Source organism: Berghia stephanieae, chromosome 9 (genome assembly GCF_034508935.2).
Source record: "Berghia stephanieae isolate SIO BIC M18660-M18661 chromosome 9, UCSD_Bste_1.3, whole genome shotgun sequence".
NCBI classification, from domain to species: domain Eukaryota; kingdom Metazoa; phylum Mollusca; class Gastropoda; order Nudibranchia; family Aeolidiidae; genus Berghia; species Berghia stephanieae.
The window spans coordinates 38,097,270-38,114,769 of NC_088368.1; the positions used below are offsets into that span (position 1 = coordinate 38,097,270).

The window sequence follows — 17,500 nt, forward strand, 5'->3', positions numbered from 1 at the left end:
AGCAGCAACAACAACAACAACAACAACAAAAGCTACAACACAACAATGACAACAACAACAGCAATGATCATAACAACATTGACAACAACTTCAACTACAGCAACAAAAACAACAACAATGGCAACAACAAAATCAACAACAAGAATATCAACAGCAATAACTACAAAATTGACATTTACAACAACAACAATAACAACAACAATAACAACTTCTACAAAGACAACAACAACACAAAAGCAGCAAGGAAAATGACACCAAATACAACAATGACAATAAAAAAATATAAGAATGATAATTAAAACAACAGTAACAACAACAATAGCAATAAGTATCACAACAACAACAACAATGAAAACAACAAAAGCAACAACAACCATAATAGCAATAACAACAACTATGACAACCACAACAACAACAACAACAATGATTAGAACAAAAGCAACAACATTACAACAACAACAACAACAATAAAAACAAAAGCAACAACAATAACACCACCACCAACAACAACAACAACAACAATAAAAACAAAAGCAACAACAATAACACCACCACCACCACCACCACCAACAACAACAACAGCAACAACAACAACAACAATAATAGAAGCAACAACAATAATGACAACCACAACAACGATAAAACGACAAAGACAACAACATCAACAGCGACAACAACAATGACTACAGTAAAAGCAACAAAAACAACAACAATGACAACAACAACAATAACAATAACAGCAACGACGATGACAAGAAAATAGACAACAACAACAATCTTAACAACAAGGACAATGACAACAAATCCAGCAATGACAACAACAAAACCAATGATAACATCAATAACAACAAAAACAACAACCACAGCAACAACAACAACAATGACTACTACAACAAAAACAACAACAACAACAATAAAATTAATATAAACAACAATGACAACAACAACAACAACAATAATAGCAAGATCAAAACATGCAACCAAACCAATGACCACAACAACAATTACAACAACAACAACGACAACAACAACAAAACAACAACAACAACAACAGCAATAACAAGAAAAAGAATGCCAAGGAACGATTATACCAATAACATTTCTAAAAATATATTTTAGCCTGTTATAGTCTAACAAATATATTCTATTAAAATGGATTTTAAGATTGCTTTAAAAAGTCTTTCATTTATTAATTTAATCTTATTTTAAAACAATTTGTCATGAGATATCCCAGTAACAAAATAAGAAGGGGAGTACGAAAAGATCTTTGAAGCCGGAGATGACCTGACATCATGGATCGACAAACATAATTTAGAGGTGTAGCCATACGCTACTACTACTACTATGAGATATCCTTAAGATAATTAACAGTCTATTGACACTAATCTTGATTAAATGAGTTTGAAAAAAAATCCTATTCAAAAATCCCATTAGTTACATTGGAAGTTAAAATCAAACGAGCTGTCGAACTGCTATCAAGACGATCTTCAGTTCTACATTAATGAAAATTCTTGTGATTTATGGCAGCGGTCACAAACATATGTTCTGTTTTAATCTCAAAGTTTCGTTTTACATAGATAGAGAACCTTTTTGTATAGTTAGATTGATCTCTTAAATCATTTATACGATTGATTTTAATCGTGATAAATTATAAACCATCGTTTAAAATATTTGAGATGTGAATCTAACACTATAATATAACATCTGGTGTAAAATATATCGTGAGCCATGCTTGTTATGAGGAAAAATATATGGTACGGTACGTAGCTGAGAGTCAAAACTTTCTCTTCATGTTGTATGTTTGTAATTAAAACAAATGAAGTTATTTTTAAAAAACGTATATATATATATATATATATATATATATATATATATATATATATATATATATATATATATATATATATATATCAGCCTGCCCTTGTAGTTATATCACCTTGTCACCTATTCATTAACTATGCATTGTTCCACACTTCCAATGTGTTTTGAACCGGAAGACGTCACGAGTTCTACTTCCCGTTGGCGCTGCTCTGTTCTTTTATATAATAATTTTTGAGATCATCTCTTGGATGATTTGTTCTCACTAAAGTCACATTATTTAACAAACCATAACCGTTCAAGAATAATTATAACTCTTGCTCTTTCTTTCAGTTTATGAGGTGGAAAATCAGATGAAGTTTTGTCAAACGTTCAAGCCTGCTCCAGATTGCACCAAAGATACATATGTAAGTGTGCAAGGAAAAATGATTACATAAGATTGTATTTATTAAACAAGGTTGTATTGAACGTGAAAAGCAAATAGGAAAAACCCAAGAGAACGTAACAAACATGAACTCGTTCAACTCCAGTACCGTTTGGTGCGCGGATGGCAGTTCGACCAGTAGGTGTAGAGACATTGTCATAGAAAACAAATAGGGTGAGGTGTTCCAATCCGGACATTGTGCCAATTCGAACCCCTTTCCCAATACAATATCTATTTTACGTCTAATCTTAATAAGAAAAAGGCCATCATCTATAAAGCTATCATAATCAACAAACAACACTACGACACAATACACAGGCAGCACGGAACGGCTATTCCAAACCAGATATATGTATAGCAATCATAAAACGACCATGACTAACGAAAACAGAGCCAAGAGTACAAGATTACAAATGCACTACTGGCATCAAATCCATTCAAACAAAACACCAACAGTAGCATACTATGAATACAAAACCACAAAACCATCACAATTGACAATTTAAAATATTTAGACAAAGATTTATTATTATTATACTCTGGTAGAAATATATTTTTATGCTAAATCACCAAACTTTTTACAAATCAACCCTTACAAAAGTAATTTCTTACCAAAAAAAAGGGAAATGACCCTTTAGAATAAATAAGATGATTCATCTTCGCACGCAACTACCACAAATTATCGATTCCCAAGGTCAAGGTCAACTTCAGAATCGAGCATTAGGACGTAGCAGATGCTTTAAGTATAGGGAATGAGATTAGCGGAAGAGTAGCGTCCCTTGATTGGGCGTCACCCATAGTCTGTGACGTCACCGGCGGAAAAGCTATTAGAGAGAGAACGTCATGTTCGTTGTGCGCATGCGTCTCTCTCGTCCTCAGAGAGACGCATGCGCACAACCAACATGACGTTCTCTCTCTAATAGCTTTTCGGCCGGTGACGTCACAGACTATGGGTGACGTCCAATCAAGGGACGCTACTCTTCCGCTAATCTCATTCCCTATTTGTCCATTTTACCGCCATTTCTAGACACAAATATACATGTAGAAATAACTTGTGACTTAAAACGTTAACAACAACATCAACACGAATGTACAAATCTAATCCGTCTTCATCTATTTTCACATCCATCACACTCACATTTACATCCCTCGTACACCACTTTCGCTCTTGCGTTCAATAGAATTTTTTTTTTTTTATGAGATTTTTTAATAGCGCAATATCCACTAAATGTGCTCAAAGCGCTTTACAAGGGGTACCTCGCTAACAGCAATACGTAACATGTAGAACTAGACCTGACGCCTGTTAGGCGATATTAACATTTTCCGAACAGAGACAACGCTGTTAACGGCCAGGTACTCATTTTACACCTGAGTACGGTGAGAGAATGTGGGTAAAGAGCCTTCTCCAAGGACTCAACTATGCGCAGAGCGAGGCTCGAACCCAGGACCTTCCGATCCGAAAGCGAGTGTCATACCACAAGACCACATAGCCGCACAAATAAATTAAGTGTGTAGGCAATTATCAACAGGTGTTCGAATTACCCTTCCTTTAAGAAAGCGTGGCTCAGCGGTACGGTCTTTGCTTCGTACCCGAAATGGACCGAGATCTATCACCCGCCCCTGCTCTGTGTGGTCTTGTGGAAGTCATCTCGCCCTAGCTCAATTTGCGGCGTTGTATTGCTGTTGACGCCTGGGTTATTCCAGTCTTCCCTTCGGACAGACCCTAAAGACAAATTTCCCCTTGGGGATGAAAAAAGGGAATTTTATTTATTTATTTATATTTATATTCTCTGAGTGGTGCGTAGGGCAGCCAAAAGACGATTCCCAAGGTCAAGGTCAAATTAAGAACCGAGCATGAGGACCTAGCTGATGGTTTAAATATTTGTCAATCTTACCGCCATTTCTAGACACACATATGCATATAGAAATAGATAGAATGAAATTGACGCCACTCGGGTCTTTGTTATTGCTTTTTGTCATCCACGTTTATGACTAATTCTCACATAACTCTATTAATCAGACTATAAACGTTCATGGTTACACAGAGTTTTGTGTGTCGTATACTTCCGGATGGCATGGTTGTGAGTTTCTTATCCAAGCGCACCGTACCTATACATGTAGAAATAGCTCGTGGTTGAAAACAACAAAAACAACAACAATGTACAAATGTAACGCGACTCCATCAATTCTTCCACCCATCACACTCACATTTACATCCCTCGTGCACCACTTTCGCTCTTGCGTTCAATAAATTCAATGGCGGACACCCTTATGAAATATTTCTCCTGTGAGCATAAAAGTGTATCCAAAGGATAACCCCTTAAATCTGATCATGTTTTGATTTTTACACATTCTGATCACAAGACATATGAAAAGTTCTAGCCAGCATGAAGAATAAAAAGTATTGATTTTCTTTGTTTAGAACCATGATGGCCGCCGTTGCCAGGCGGCGTGACATCAGACTACTGAATCCAATTGTGAACGCAATTATCCAGTGTGTACACAATCATCACACACTTGACTCAACATGTGTTTGAATAGGAGTCACGTCCGCCAAGCAACCAGCAGCTTGGTTCTAAACCAATAAAAATATGTATTTTTTTATTCTTCGTGCTGGCTAGAACGTTTTCACACGTCATGTGATCAGAATGTATAAAAAGTCAAAACATTATCAGAATTTGATGTTTTTTTTTCCTTTGGATACATTTTTATGCTCGTCGGAGAAATATTTCGTAAGGACGTCCATCATTGTTCCGATAGTTTAGAACCAGTTACTAAGTTACTATGCGTCATTATGAGGGAAGTGACGTCACGACTGTTGAAAGCTATTACCCTTACTTTAAAAAGCTTGGCACGTTTTTCTTGTCTCAATATGTAAAAAATAGTTTTATAATTTTTAGATTTGCCAGTAATTCTGTTCTCGTCCGCAAAAATTTAACATTTACTGTACGGAACCATGTTAACCCTCTAAACACACACACACACACACACACACACACACACAAACATATATATATATAGTATGTGCTTGGCTAAGGAGCTCACAACATTGCCATCCGGAGTATAACGGACCAACACACAAACAAAACTATGTGTAACCATGAACGTTTATAGTCTGATTAATACAGCTAAGTGAGAATTACTTATAAACGTGGATGGCAAAAAATAATAACAAAGACCCGAGTGACGTCAATTTCGATCTATCAATATAGGTTTAAGGGAAATTGGTTGGAATCTCAACTGAATACGACAGCATTCCTTCTGCATTCTACTATACAGAATACCTCCCTGAAGAATCGACCAAATTACCAACAGATTGGTGAAACAACGTTGTTGGAGGAAATAAGCAAATTTGGTGATCTCGTACCATGGAAAAATAAGCTAATATGATTTAAACCGATTTTAGTCTATCAAATATTTTCTAATAAAATTGATCTCAAAATTTTTTCTTTAAAAATAGCTTCCGTTATCTTGCATTTAGAACTAGCGTTCTATCCAAAGAGTAGCAAGTAAATGCTATTGTTTTGTTCATAGAAACCGGTATAAACCCCGGCTATGAAGGACTACTGGTTTGTTTTTAGTTTTGTATTTTCGTTATATTTTTTTAAAATATGATTTCCTAAAAATAATTGGCATACCAGCTGGCGCACGAGATAAAGACAACTTCAATGATTATTATTTTTTTAATTTAAAAAGTCCATTAAGTTTAATCCGAAGTTAAAAAACAACCAAACGGTTGAACTGCTCTCTAGACGATTGGGTGAAACATCCGGTGAAAAATCAAAACCTTCGTGACATGACATCCTTCAAGACAGGTTCATTCAGGGTTGCCAGATGGCCACAACCGTGGCCAATTTGATTAATTTTGGCCACAGGTAATCGTTTTTCAATTGTTAATCTTTATGAATATAGATAGAATGAAGTCAATCGGGTCATTGTTATTGTTTTTTGCCATCCGCGTTTATGAGTGATTCTCGCTAAACTGTGTTAACCAGACTATAATCGATTACGGTTAGACATAGTTTGCAATTTTGTGAGCTTCTTAGCCAAGCGCACACATCTTTTCAATCATAATACGAGTAGTTTTTTCCTTATCCGATTTTGTTGTTGATCAAAACCAATGAGTCAAAGCGTCACCTTCGTAAACTCATAGCCTGACAGTGATAATAATAAGAAATACGTCAGACTAATAGGCTAGACCACCAAAAGAAAACACGTCAGTTGTATTCAATAGTATAACCAATGGATGCTGTGCTCTTGGCTAAGACACGCACAATCATTGAAACCCGGCAATATAACGGACCAACACACAACATAATGCAAAACCTTGAACGTTTAAAGTCTGATTAATAAAGTTTTGTGCGAATTACTCATAAACACTTATGGCAAAAAACAATAACAAATACCTGAGTGACGTCAATTTCGTTCTATCTGTAAGTTAATGAAGATTATGACCAGAGTGTTAGTTATGTTTGACCGCACGAGGTTCTATTTGGCTACATTTGAAGTCGAAATTGGCCATGAGGAACTTTGATTATCTGGCAGTCTTGTTGATATACGGCATAAATCAACTGTTATCGTTATGCCGTCAAAACACCATCATTATCAGACTTTTATTGTATTGTGTTAAAGCCAGCATTGAGAACAGTTGAGTAAATTTATGTGTGTTAGATGAGTTTGGTTTGTTGTCTGTTGTTGTTTGTTGAAGTGGTTCCGGTTTGCAGTTGATTAGTAAGTACTTCCTGCGGACATTTGTACACGTATGTACATCTCATTTTTCGTGTTATTGGTACTCAATATTATATTTGTATAAAATTAATATATATATATTATATATATATATATATATATATTATATATATATTATATATATATATATATATAATATAATATATATAATATATATATATATTGCTATAAATACCAAAATAAAACCCCCCAAAAACATGAATTAATGGTGCTCAACTTTTTGATAAAGGAAATATTTGTAAAATATTTCAATTATAATTATGATCAACTTCTACAATTTTGTTTAGAAAAAGTGAGTGGAGCAGGCACTTATGTTGATAACAACAAGAGATGAAGTGAGTAGGAAAGTGCCAGAAGACAATAGAGAATCACAATTTCGCGGTGGTGATAGGGGTTTGAACCCGCGACCTTACTGGTACGACAACTTTGCCTGGCCGGGAAGAACGTAACTCTACCGTATGAGGTGTCCAGGATCCCAAAAAAGATCGTCTGTAACCCTTGTCATTATTAGAGCTCTCTCTCTCTCTCTCTCTCTCTCTCTCTCTCTCTCTCTCTCTCTCTCTCTCTCTCTCTTCCCGACTATTTGAGATCGCGGGCCCAACACACACAACCCCGCAAAGTTAGTTGGCCAGCAGTTAAGCTTACGTTTCCAAAACATGTTTCTTGTTTGAGCAGTGTAACTTTACTAGTGTAAGCAGTTGAAAAACAAATGACCCATCGGGACAAAGTCTGGTATAAGTTTTTAGCTTATCAGTACGAGCAGAAACCGTATCCGATTTGTTTCCAAATATGAATAACCTCCACTGTACCCTAACTTGAATCCCATGGGCAACAGCATTTGGTCATTGATGGTTAATAAGGATGTTATAACGTTATACACACAGAGTCAATTCTAAACGCATGGGATAGGCTCACTATTAAAGAAGCTTGTGTACAATATGGGTGGGGGGGGGGGGGGCGAAGAGGCCGAGTGGAAGGACCCGGGTTCGAGCCCCGCTTCAGGCACTTTCGTTTTTTTTCCTTGAGCAAGATTATTAACCCCCAATTTGTTCACTTGGACAACATGGGTGATTCCTGTTGACATCAGACATCTTGTTTGATTAATTATCTATATTCCTTCGTGGAATGCCTAGGCGACGATATCTTATGATGTGGCGGAAAAGGCATATTTTGTGTGTGTGTACATGCGGATGCCCAGAACAGACGATGGAGCACATCCTTAGAGAATGCCAGGACGTGCCAAGCTGCACAAACCATGACCTAAGAGTCTGCTCCCCGGATGCTGTGGAGTCGTTTCGGTGTTGGAGCGACAAGCTATGACGATGAATATTCAAGACATTAATAAGTAAATTGGATCATGGGAAGAAAGGCCTTGCATCAGCCATACAGCAAAATGAGGGATTGAAAGATTACATCAAATTTTGAGAATTACGTTCAAAGTATTCTATAGGGAATGAGATTAGCGGAAGAGTAGCGTCCCTTGATTGGACGTCACCTTACAGAGAGAACGTCTATATGGTTTTGCGCATGCGTCTCTCTCGTCCTCGCTTTCGGTGAAGTGTCTTATGTCGCTTTCACAGGAAGCGAGGACGAAAGACGCATGCGCACATGACGTTCTCTCTCTATTAACTTTTTCGCCGGTGACGTCCAATCAAGGGACAATCGTGGAATTAAAACTGTTCAATATATTTTTTTGGGGAAAATTTGTGTACACAAATTGTAATAAATGGACTTGAATGTTGTAAAATTTCAGACTAGTGTAATATATATTCTGATGGCTGCGGTCTTCTAAACTTTTCCGGGTTTTTTTTCTCGCACCCAATATACTTCTATGGATTAGTGTTTATCAGTCCTGTAGTCCTGAAAAGTGCTCCACACATTTAAGTAGAGTATTTAATATTGGAAAAGATTTGAGTGTTATTTCCAAGTTACACTCAGACACCTATCCATCCATCCACCAACCCACCTACACACACACACACACACACACACACACACACACATTACATCCGCACACTCAAAACAACCCCATACCCCATAAGATTGTTTGTATTATTATGTAAATCGAGGTTTAATTTTGTAACATTTCCTCTTTAGATTATTAGATTGGTTTCTGTCAGCTACAGCAGATTAACAATATGTTTGTGCTGAGAATATTGGCTATTAAGCTTAATTGCTGGCCAACTAACTTCGCCGAGGTTGGACCCGCGATCTGAAGTAGTCGGTGAGAGAGAGCTCTAATAATGACTATGGTTAGAGACGATCTTTTTTGGGATCGTGGATAGCTCATACGGTAGAGTCACGCTCTCACCGGCCATGCGGAGTTGTCGTACCAGTAAGGTCGCGGGTTCAAACCCCCATCACCGCCGCGAAAATGTTTTATTCTCTATTGTCTTCTGGCACTTTCCTACTCACTTCATCTTTTGTTGTTATCAACAGATTAACAACTGACAATGTATCAGCTAGTCAGTGTTGGCGTGTTAATAGTGGCTGCCCTTCATACAGCACAGGTTGAGTCTTGGGTGAGAATTATTTAAGATTATTATATTCAATAAATATACACAAAAATCCTCATGCTCAATACGCTTTGTAATTATTGTCTAAATCAGTCCCACAACTAGTCAAGTATTACAGAATTCCATTTCATTCGGGCAAAGTTGTATCAGCAAGGTCGTGGGTTCGAGCCCCCATCGCCGCGACATTTTTATTCTCTCTTGTCTTTTGCCACTTTTCTACTCACTTCATTTTCTATCATTACGTTTATTTACAAAGGACTAGGGATGCCTCTATCATTACGTTTATTTACAAAGGACTAGCGATGCCTCTATCATTACGTTTATTTACAAAGGACTAGCGATGCCTCTATCATTACGTTTATTTACAAAGGACTAGGGATGCCTCTATCATTACGTTTATTTACAAAGGACTAGGGATGCCTCTATCATTACGTTTATTTACAAAGGACTAGGGATGCCACTATCATTACGTTTATTTACAAAGGACTAGGGATGCCTCTATCATTACGTTTATTTACAAAGGACTAGGGATGCCTCTATCATTACGTTTATTTACAAAGGACTAGGGATGCCTCTATCATTACGTTTATTTACAAAGGACTAGGGATGCCTCTATCATTACGTTTATTTACAATGGACTAGGGATGCCTCTATCATTACGTTTATTTACAAAGGACTAGGGATGCCACTATCATTACGTTTATTTACAAAGGACTAGGGATGCCTCTATCATTACGTTTATTTAGAAAGGACTAGGGATGCCTCTATCATTACGTTTATTTACAAAGGACTAGGGATGCCTCTATCATTACGTTTATTTACAATGGACTAGGGATGCATCTATCATTACGTTTATTTACAAAGGACTAGGGATGCCACTATCATTACGTTTATTTACAAAGGACTAGGGATGCCTCTATCATTACGTTTATTTACAAAGGACTAGGGATGCCTCTATCATTACGTTTATTTACAAAGGACTAGGGATGCCTCTATCATTACGTTTATTTACAAAGGACTAGGGATGCCTCTATCATTACGTTTATTTACAAAGGACTAGGGATGCCTCTATCATTACGTTTATTTACAAAGGACTAGGGATGCCTCTATCATTACGTTTATTTACAAAGGACTAGGGATGCCTCTATCATTACGTTTATTTACAAAGGACTAGGGATGCCTCTATCATTACGTTTACTTACAAAGGACTAGGGATGCCTCTATCATTACGTTTATTCACAAAGGACGAGGGATGCTTCTATCATTACGTTTATTTACAAAGGACGAGGGATGCCTCTATCATTACGTTAATTTACAAAGGACTAGGGATGCCTCAAGTTTTGTTTCTGTTAATTGGCATTTATATAGCGCAATATCCACTAAACATGCTCAACTCACTTTACAAAGGGTCCATTCAATCCAACAGCATGTGTGACTAGAGATGATGGCCATTAGTTGTAAATGGCCAAGCACTCATTATATTCCTGCGTACGGTGAGAGAGTGTGACTAAAGAGTCTTTTTCGTGGACTCACCTGTGCGGCGTTCAGAGCGGGATTCGAACCCAGGACCTTCCGGTCCGAAATTTAGTGTCAAACCATTGGACCATATAGCCCAAAAGGCCAATAGGGAAGACTCATATTTATATATTGATTTATTTCCTAAAGGTTGTAGTAAGTTCGGTGTTCTCTCTCTCTCTCTCTCTCTCTCTCTCTCTCTCTCTCTCTCTCTCTCTCTCTCTCTCTTGAATCGAAAGTTATTGAAGCTATGCATTTAGCTCACAACATCCGCCAGCCGGATATAGAAGGAACGAAATTGACTTCACATGGTATTGTTTTTAGTCAACATTTTATGAGTAGTTCTTAGTAAATGAACAGAATATAAACGGTCAAGGTCACACACAGTTTTTTGGTTGGTACGTTTAATCCGGCTGACAGAATGTAGTGAATAAATGATAGAGCATTTATATAGCGCAATATCCACTAAACGTGCTCAAAGCGCTTTACAAGGGGTCTCTGACCAACAACAACACTTAACATGTAGGACGGGATATGACGCCTGTTAGGCGCGGCGATATTATTACAATTTTTAAAATGAGTACCTGACCGGAGGTACTCATTTTACACCGGAGTACGGTGAGAGAAAGTGAGTAAAGAGCCTTTTCCAAGGGCTCGACAATGCGCCAGGCGAGGCTCGAACCCAGGACCTTCCGATCTGAAAGCGAGTGTCATACCACTAGACCACATAGCCACACAAAACCTAAGCACACATCATCAATAGTCTAATTGATAGAATTTAGTGAAAACTATTCATAAAAATGACTGTCAAAAGAACAATAACAAAGAAATTAAGCTGTTAGATAAAGAATTGAACAAGTGTGTATGAAAGGCGCCAGAAGGTCTAAGGTTCGAGCCCCAGTCGAGGTCGACTGATTTTTTGGGGATGTTTTTTTTTTATTTCTTATATTTTTCTTTCTTGTTTTGTCTGGCATATTTCTTAGACCCTTGCTCAGTTCTGTACCAACAACAAAGAGCTGAGTGACGTCAATTTCGTTCCATCTATAATTACGTTTGTCTTCAGCTCCCACAGTGTACGCGATCGAGCAAGCCCTGTCGCATGAAGACAGTAGCGGGAGGCGAGAGCTATGAGGTAGCACTCTGTACTTGCTCTGGTTCAAGAGAATGCGGAGACGCCTGGGACGATCCGACTAGAGTCTTGTCCAGACGAGTCCCCTCGGATGGTGAGTACAATGTGAAAAGTCATAGGAATATCATTATTGTAGATAGTATGCGCTTGGCTAAGAAGCTCGTATGGGAACAAAACAGACATTGGACGTTTCGGACCCTGTAGATACATAACCCTATCGATCACAACAAATCAATATTAAATTTTTTATAATTGGATAACAAGTCTATTTTCACTTTTCGTTATATTTTCACGATCCATAATGCCTTACATTTTTCTATTTGTTTACGTAATTCTTGCCATTGCCATGCTGAGTTAACGAACCTACACATCACTACTTTCGTTGTAATTCCAACAATCCCATAGCACTCCATATTACGTTTGGTAGAATACTCATAAACATTCCAAAAGAAAATACGAGACCAAGTACTCAAAACTTGTTCCTATTATAACCTGAATACAGTTTCAGTAGATACTATGTGCATGTCAAAAAAGTACACCATTTGACGTCCAACCTCGTTGTCTATCTATACAGTCAACGCCGTGCTCACTTGCGTACGATCTTGCTCGCCCGGTACTATTCGCATACCCGTGGTGGACCTAGACAATTAAAGTCTATCTTTTCCTATCTCACTTTCCGCGCTGCTTGCGCTAAACGCCCGGTATTCTCCAGTAATTCCCGGAGTGGATAACCCTAAAGACAATTTTCCCTGGGGAGGTGAATAAAAGGAAATTACTTTCATTTTCTTTATTCATTTACAAAATCAAAGGACGTCAAAAATAAATGTTGATGGGTAACGGACGATTGTAAGAACGGCCTGACAAATGACATCTTTAAGCGAATTTGATGAGAGTGAATGAAGAAGAGCGAAGACTCACAATTGAATCAAGGAGAAGAAAGAAGAAGAAAAGAAGAAGAACAAGTGAAGAAGATGATATGATGATGCTGAGAAGATATTGTGAAAAGAAGAGAAGAGAAGAAGAAGAAGAAAAGAAGAAAGAAGAAGAAAGAATGATGATGATGATATATGATATGAGATGATGATGATGAGAGAGAGAGAAGAAAGAAGAGAAAAGAAGAAGAAGAAGAAGAGAAGAATGAAGAAGAGGAAGAAGAAGAAGAAGAAGAAGAAGAAGAGAAGAAGAAGAAGAAGAAGAGAAGAAGAGATGATGATGATGATGATGATAAATGATGATGATGATGATGAGAAAAGAGAGAAAAGAAAGAAGAGAAGAAGAGAAGAAGAAAAGAAGAAAGAAGAAGAAGAAGAAGAGAAGAGAAGAAGAGAGATGAAGATGATGATGATGATGATGATGATGATGATGAATGATGATGAAGAAAAGAAGAAGAAGAAGAAGAAGAGAAGAAGAAGAAGAAGAAGAAGAAAGAAGGAAGAAGAAGATGAGAGAGATGATGAGATGATGATGATGATGATGATGATGAGGAAGATGAAGAGAATAAGAAGAAGGAGAAAGAGAGGAGTGATGAGATGATGATGAAGATAGAGAAGAAGAAAGAAGAAGAAGAAGAAGAAGAAGAAGAAAAAGAAAGAAGAAAGAAGAAGATGGATGATGATGATGATGATGATGATGATGATGATGATGATGATGATGATGAAGAAAAGGAAGAAAGAAGAAGAAGAAGAAGAAGAAAGAAGAAGAAAGAAGATGATGATGATGATGATGATGATGATGATGATGATGATGATGATGATGATGATGATGATGATGATGATGATGATGAAGAAAAGGAAGAAGAAGAAGAAGAATGAGAGAAGAAGAAGAAGAAGAAGAAGAAGAAGAAGAAGAAGAAGAAGAAGAAGAAGAAGAAGAAGAAGAAGAAGAAGAAGTTTGAAAAGGTGTGTATGAATCAGTAGAAGACAAGGTAAAAAGAAAAAGAAACATAAGCATTTAGATATCCACAAAACGTGCTCAAAGCGCTTTACAATAATGCTCCTGGTCAACTTTACATCAGCATTTAGATATCCACAAAACGTGCTCAAAGCGCTTTACAATAATGCTCCTGGTCAACTTTACATCAGCATTTAGATATCCACAAAACGTGCTCAAAGCGCTTTACAATAATGCTCCTGGTCAACTTTACATCAGCATTTAGATATCCACAAAACGTGCTCAAAGCGCTTTACAATAATGCTCCTGGTCAACTTTACATCAGCATTTAGATATCCACAAAACGTGCTCAAAGCGCTTTACAATAATGCTCCTGGTCAACTTTACATCAGCATTTAGATATCCACAAAACGTGCTCAAAGCGCTTTACAATACAACTCCTGGACAACATTATTCTCTTATCCTCTTGTTTCCTTGGTGGAGCATAAGGCGCCAACAAGTTCCTCCAGGCATCTCTGTCCTGGGCCAGCCACTTCATTTCATTCCATGTCTTTCCAGTCTCTTTCATCTCCTCGTCATTTATTACATTGAATCCTACATTTCAATACTTATCGTTATTTTTTTCCTTGGAGCCTCAAGTAGAAAAATTTTCATTATTCTTTCAGCAGAAGACATCACATATCACCTCAAGTTTTGTCAGGAACTTGTACCGTCTACAGAATGCACTTCAGATTCATATGTAAGCATCTCTATATGTTGATATTCCAGCCCTCCCAATGGAAAACCCTATCATTTCTTAGTAAAAGTGTGATCTTTGAATAATGCTTTGAACGCGTTGAATAAAACATTTTATTCAACGATTGCAGAATATTTTCGCACATTTCAATTGTGCTAAATATAGTGTAAAAGACAGCTGATTGGTAATTATAAATAGTATTTTGGTGCGCATGAATACAAATCCAACGTTGGGTCAAATTGTCATTCAAGCAGAAGGAGAAAGATACAATTTATGGTGAATAGAATTACTAGTACCATACCATTTGGTTACAAAATATCTAATAATCTAACTTGTAGAATAAATGTAGTCTTTCATTTCTTTGTATGTATTAAACTCGTTATTTTTTTATCGTGCAATAACACACACTCTCGAGCTCGTTGGGTTATTGGGCACGATATAAAGAACTCATTTAATAAATATAAAGAGATGAAAGAATCGTAAATTATTCTACCCCTCTCCCTAAAATAGTAACTTGTAATGATATGAAGTTTACAATAATAATCTGTGACTTATCAAGTGTTAAATTTCACTACAATTAGAATGTTTAAAAATGAAGTATCAATTATAATCAGATTTTTTTTATTAATGGCGCGTGTTTTTCTGTTGTTTCTTTTCTCAGCTCTCCCTCTATCATAAGTTGTAAAAATTTGTTTCAATCTTTGAATCAATTTGTCTTAACTGAATATATATTTTGGACCGTGTTGATGCCATATCAAAAAAGTTTACTTCTTTAAGACCTATAAAACTACTTTAAAACAACTGACATATAATTCGAGATTTTACACTGTAAAAAATGTAAACAAGTTACGCACCACAAAGTATGAGATAAATTCATCATTTTTCCTAAAAATCTCGTGTTGACACGTAGTTCCGACTAGTGATTATGAGTCCACGTCAAACTTATTTCCCAATAAAAACAATTCGCTTTAACTGCTATAAACTTACAACTTATCTAGTTTGCCTTAACTTTTGAATTTATGATATATTGCTTATTACCTACATCCTGTCGCAATTACCGATATGAAATCTCTAGTTTTAAATAATTTGAAATACTGATTATAATATAATATTGTAATAATCACAATGAATGCTGTTTATATAACTTTGAAAAGTTGTATCTATGCACGGACGTTTCGCAGAGCATTCAAAGCCTTTTAAAACATATACGCTTTTAAACTATACGATACGATACGACACTCTCGTACATCTGCGAAAATAAATCTACTTGTATCTATCGATAAGCCATCACAGAGGACGCTATGGAACTGGAATTTCACAATCAACCCCGAGAAGATGATTATGGAAATACGACGGAGAGATCACCAGTGTGGAACGACGTGATAGGAAAAGGATCCAAAACAACTTTGATATGGATATCATCCAAAGATGGAGGGAACTGGGTGAACGAAAACATACATCCGACAAAGGAATGGACGTCAGATAATTCGGGTAGAAAAAGACTCATGATTCTGGACTGAGGATCATTGATATTCTTGCAGGTTGTGAAGATACTGGGTATCTAGAAGAATGCCATACCATTCTTTTCTATTCTGCATCATCTAGAAGGTAGAGATTATCATTCTGGGGTCAATGCAGAGGTGTTTGAAGACTGCCTCACACTGCTTGGAATCAGTGAGACCCGTTGGACCCAGTCAGGGCAGAAGAAAGATCAGTTTTTGGAAGAGAGCAATGTGGAAGATGGTTGGCAGAAAGTGAAAGAAGGACACAAGACAACCTGTCAGGAAGTGCTTGGGCCGATGAGACACCACCATAAGGAATGGATTTCAGCCAAAACACGGCAAAAGAGCCAGACAAGGAAGCAAAAGAAGGCAGTCATAAATAATTGCCGGACAAGAGCCACAAAGGCAAAGGCACAGAAAGACTTCACAGAAGCCAATAGAGAAGTTAAGAGGAGTGCAAGAACAGATAAGCGCGAATACATTGACAGCCTGGCGAAAGAAGCAGAGAAAGCAGCAGTCGGCAACAACATGAAACAGCTGTATGACATATAAAAGAAACTGTCGGGGAAAAGCAACAGGCCCGAGCGACCAGTCAAAGACAAAGAAGGAAACACCATCCTGGGAAAGGAACAGCAACTAAATAGATGGGCTCTTCACTTTGAAGAGCTTCTGAACAGACCAGCTCCGTCGAACGCCCCAAATATCAACCCAGCTGATACAGACCTTGACATCAACTGTAGACACCAGACTAAAGAAGAGATCAGGAACGCCATCAAACTATTGAAGAATGGCAAGGCAGCTAGGCCAGACACAATTCCCGCAGAAGCTTTAAAGACGGACTTAAAAACGACCACAGAAATGCTTTATCCTCTCTTCAAGAAGATCTGGGAGGAAGAAGAAGTACCAACAGAGTGGAAGGAAGGGTACCTCGTCAAATTGCCTCAGCAATTGGAACAACTACCGAGGAATAACGCTTCTGTCAGTGCCAGGAAAAGTCTTTAATAGAATAATCTTGGAGAGAATTAAAAGTGCTGTTGACCCCCTCCTTCGCGACCAACAGGCTGGCTTCCGCAGGAATAGATCATGTGTCGACCAAATTGCAACCCTACGCATCATAGTTGAGCAATCCTTGGAGTGGAATTCCCCGTTATACATCAACTTCGTTGATTATGAAAAAGCGTTTGACAGCGTGGACCGGGAAACCTTATAGAAAATACTCCG

At 37.4% G+C, this 17,500-nt stretch overlaps 1 protein-coding gene across 2 annotated transcripts in view; it reads left to right on the forward strand.

Moving 5' to 3' along the window:
• The first annotated feature begins 6,903 nt into the window (after window positions 1-6,903).
• Window positions 6,904-17,500, forward strand: part of LOC144979377 (uncharacterized) — a 12,574-nt gene continuing 1,977 nt past the window's right edge. Inside the window, exons 1-4 of one of the 2 annotated variants that reach the window (XM_078926026.1) lie at window positions 6,904-6,973; window positions 9,431-9,513; window positions 12,086-12,245; window positions 14,707-14,780. In XM_078926026.1, the coding sequence (XP_078782152.1) occupies window positions 9,445-9,513; window positions 12,086-12,245; window positions 14,707-14,780 (303 nt within the window). In that variant the 5' untranslated portion in view covers window positions 6,904-6,973; window positions 9,431-9,444. The remainder of the gene's footprint in view (window positions 6,974-9,430; window positions 9,514-12,085; window positions 12,246-14,706; window positions 14,781-17,500) is intronic. The other variant, XM_078926027.1, reaches the window with a different exon arrangement.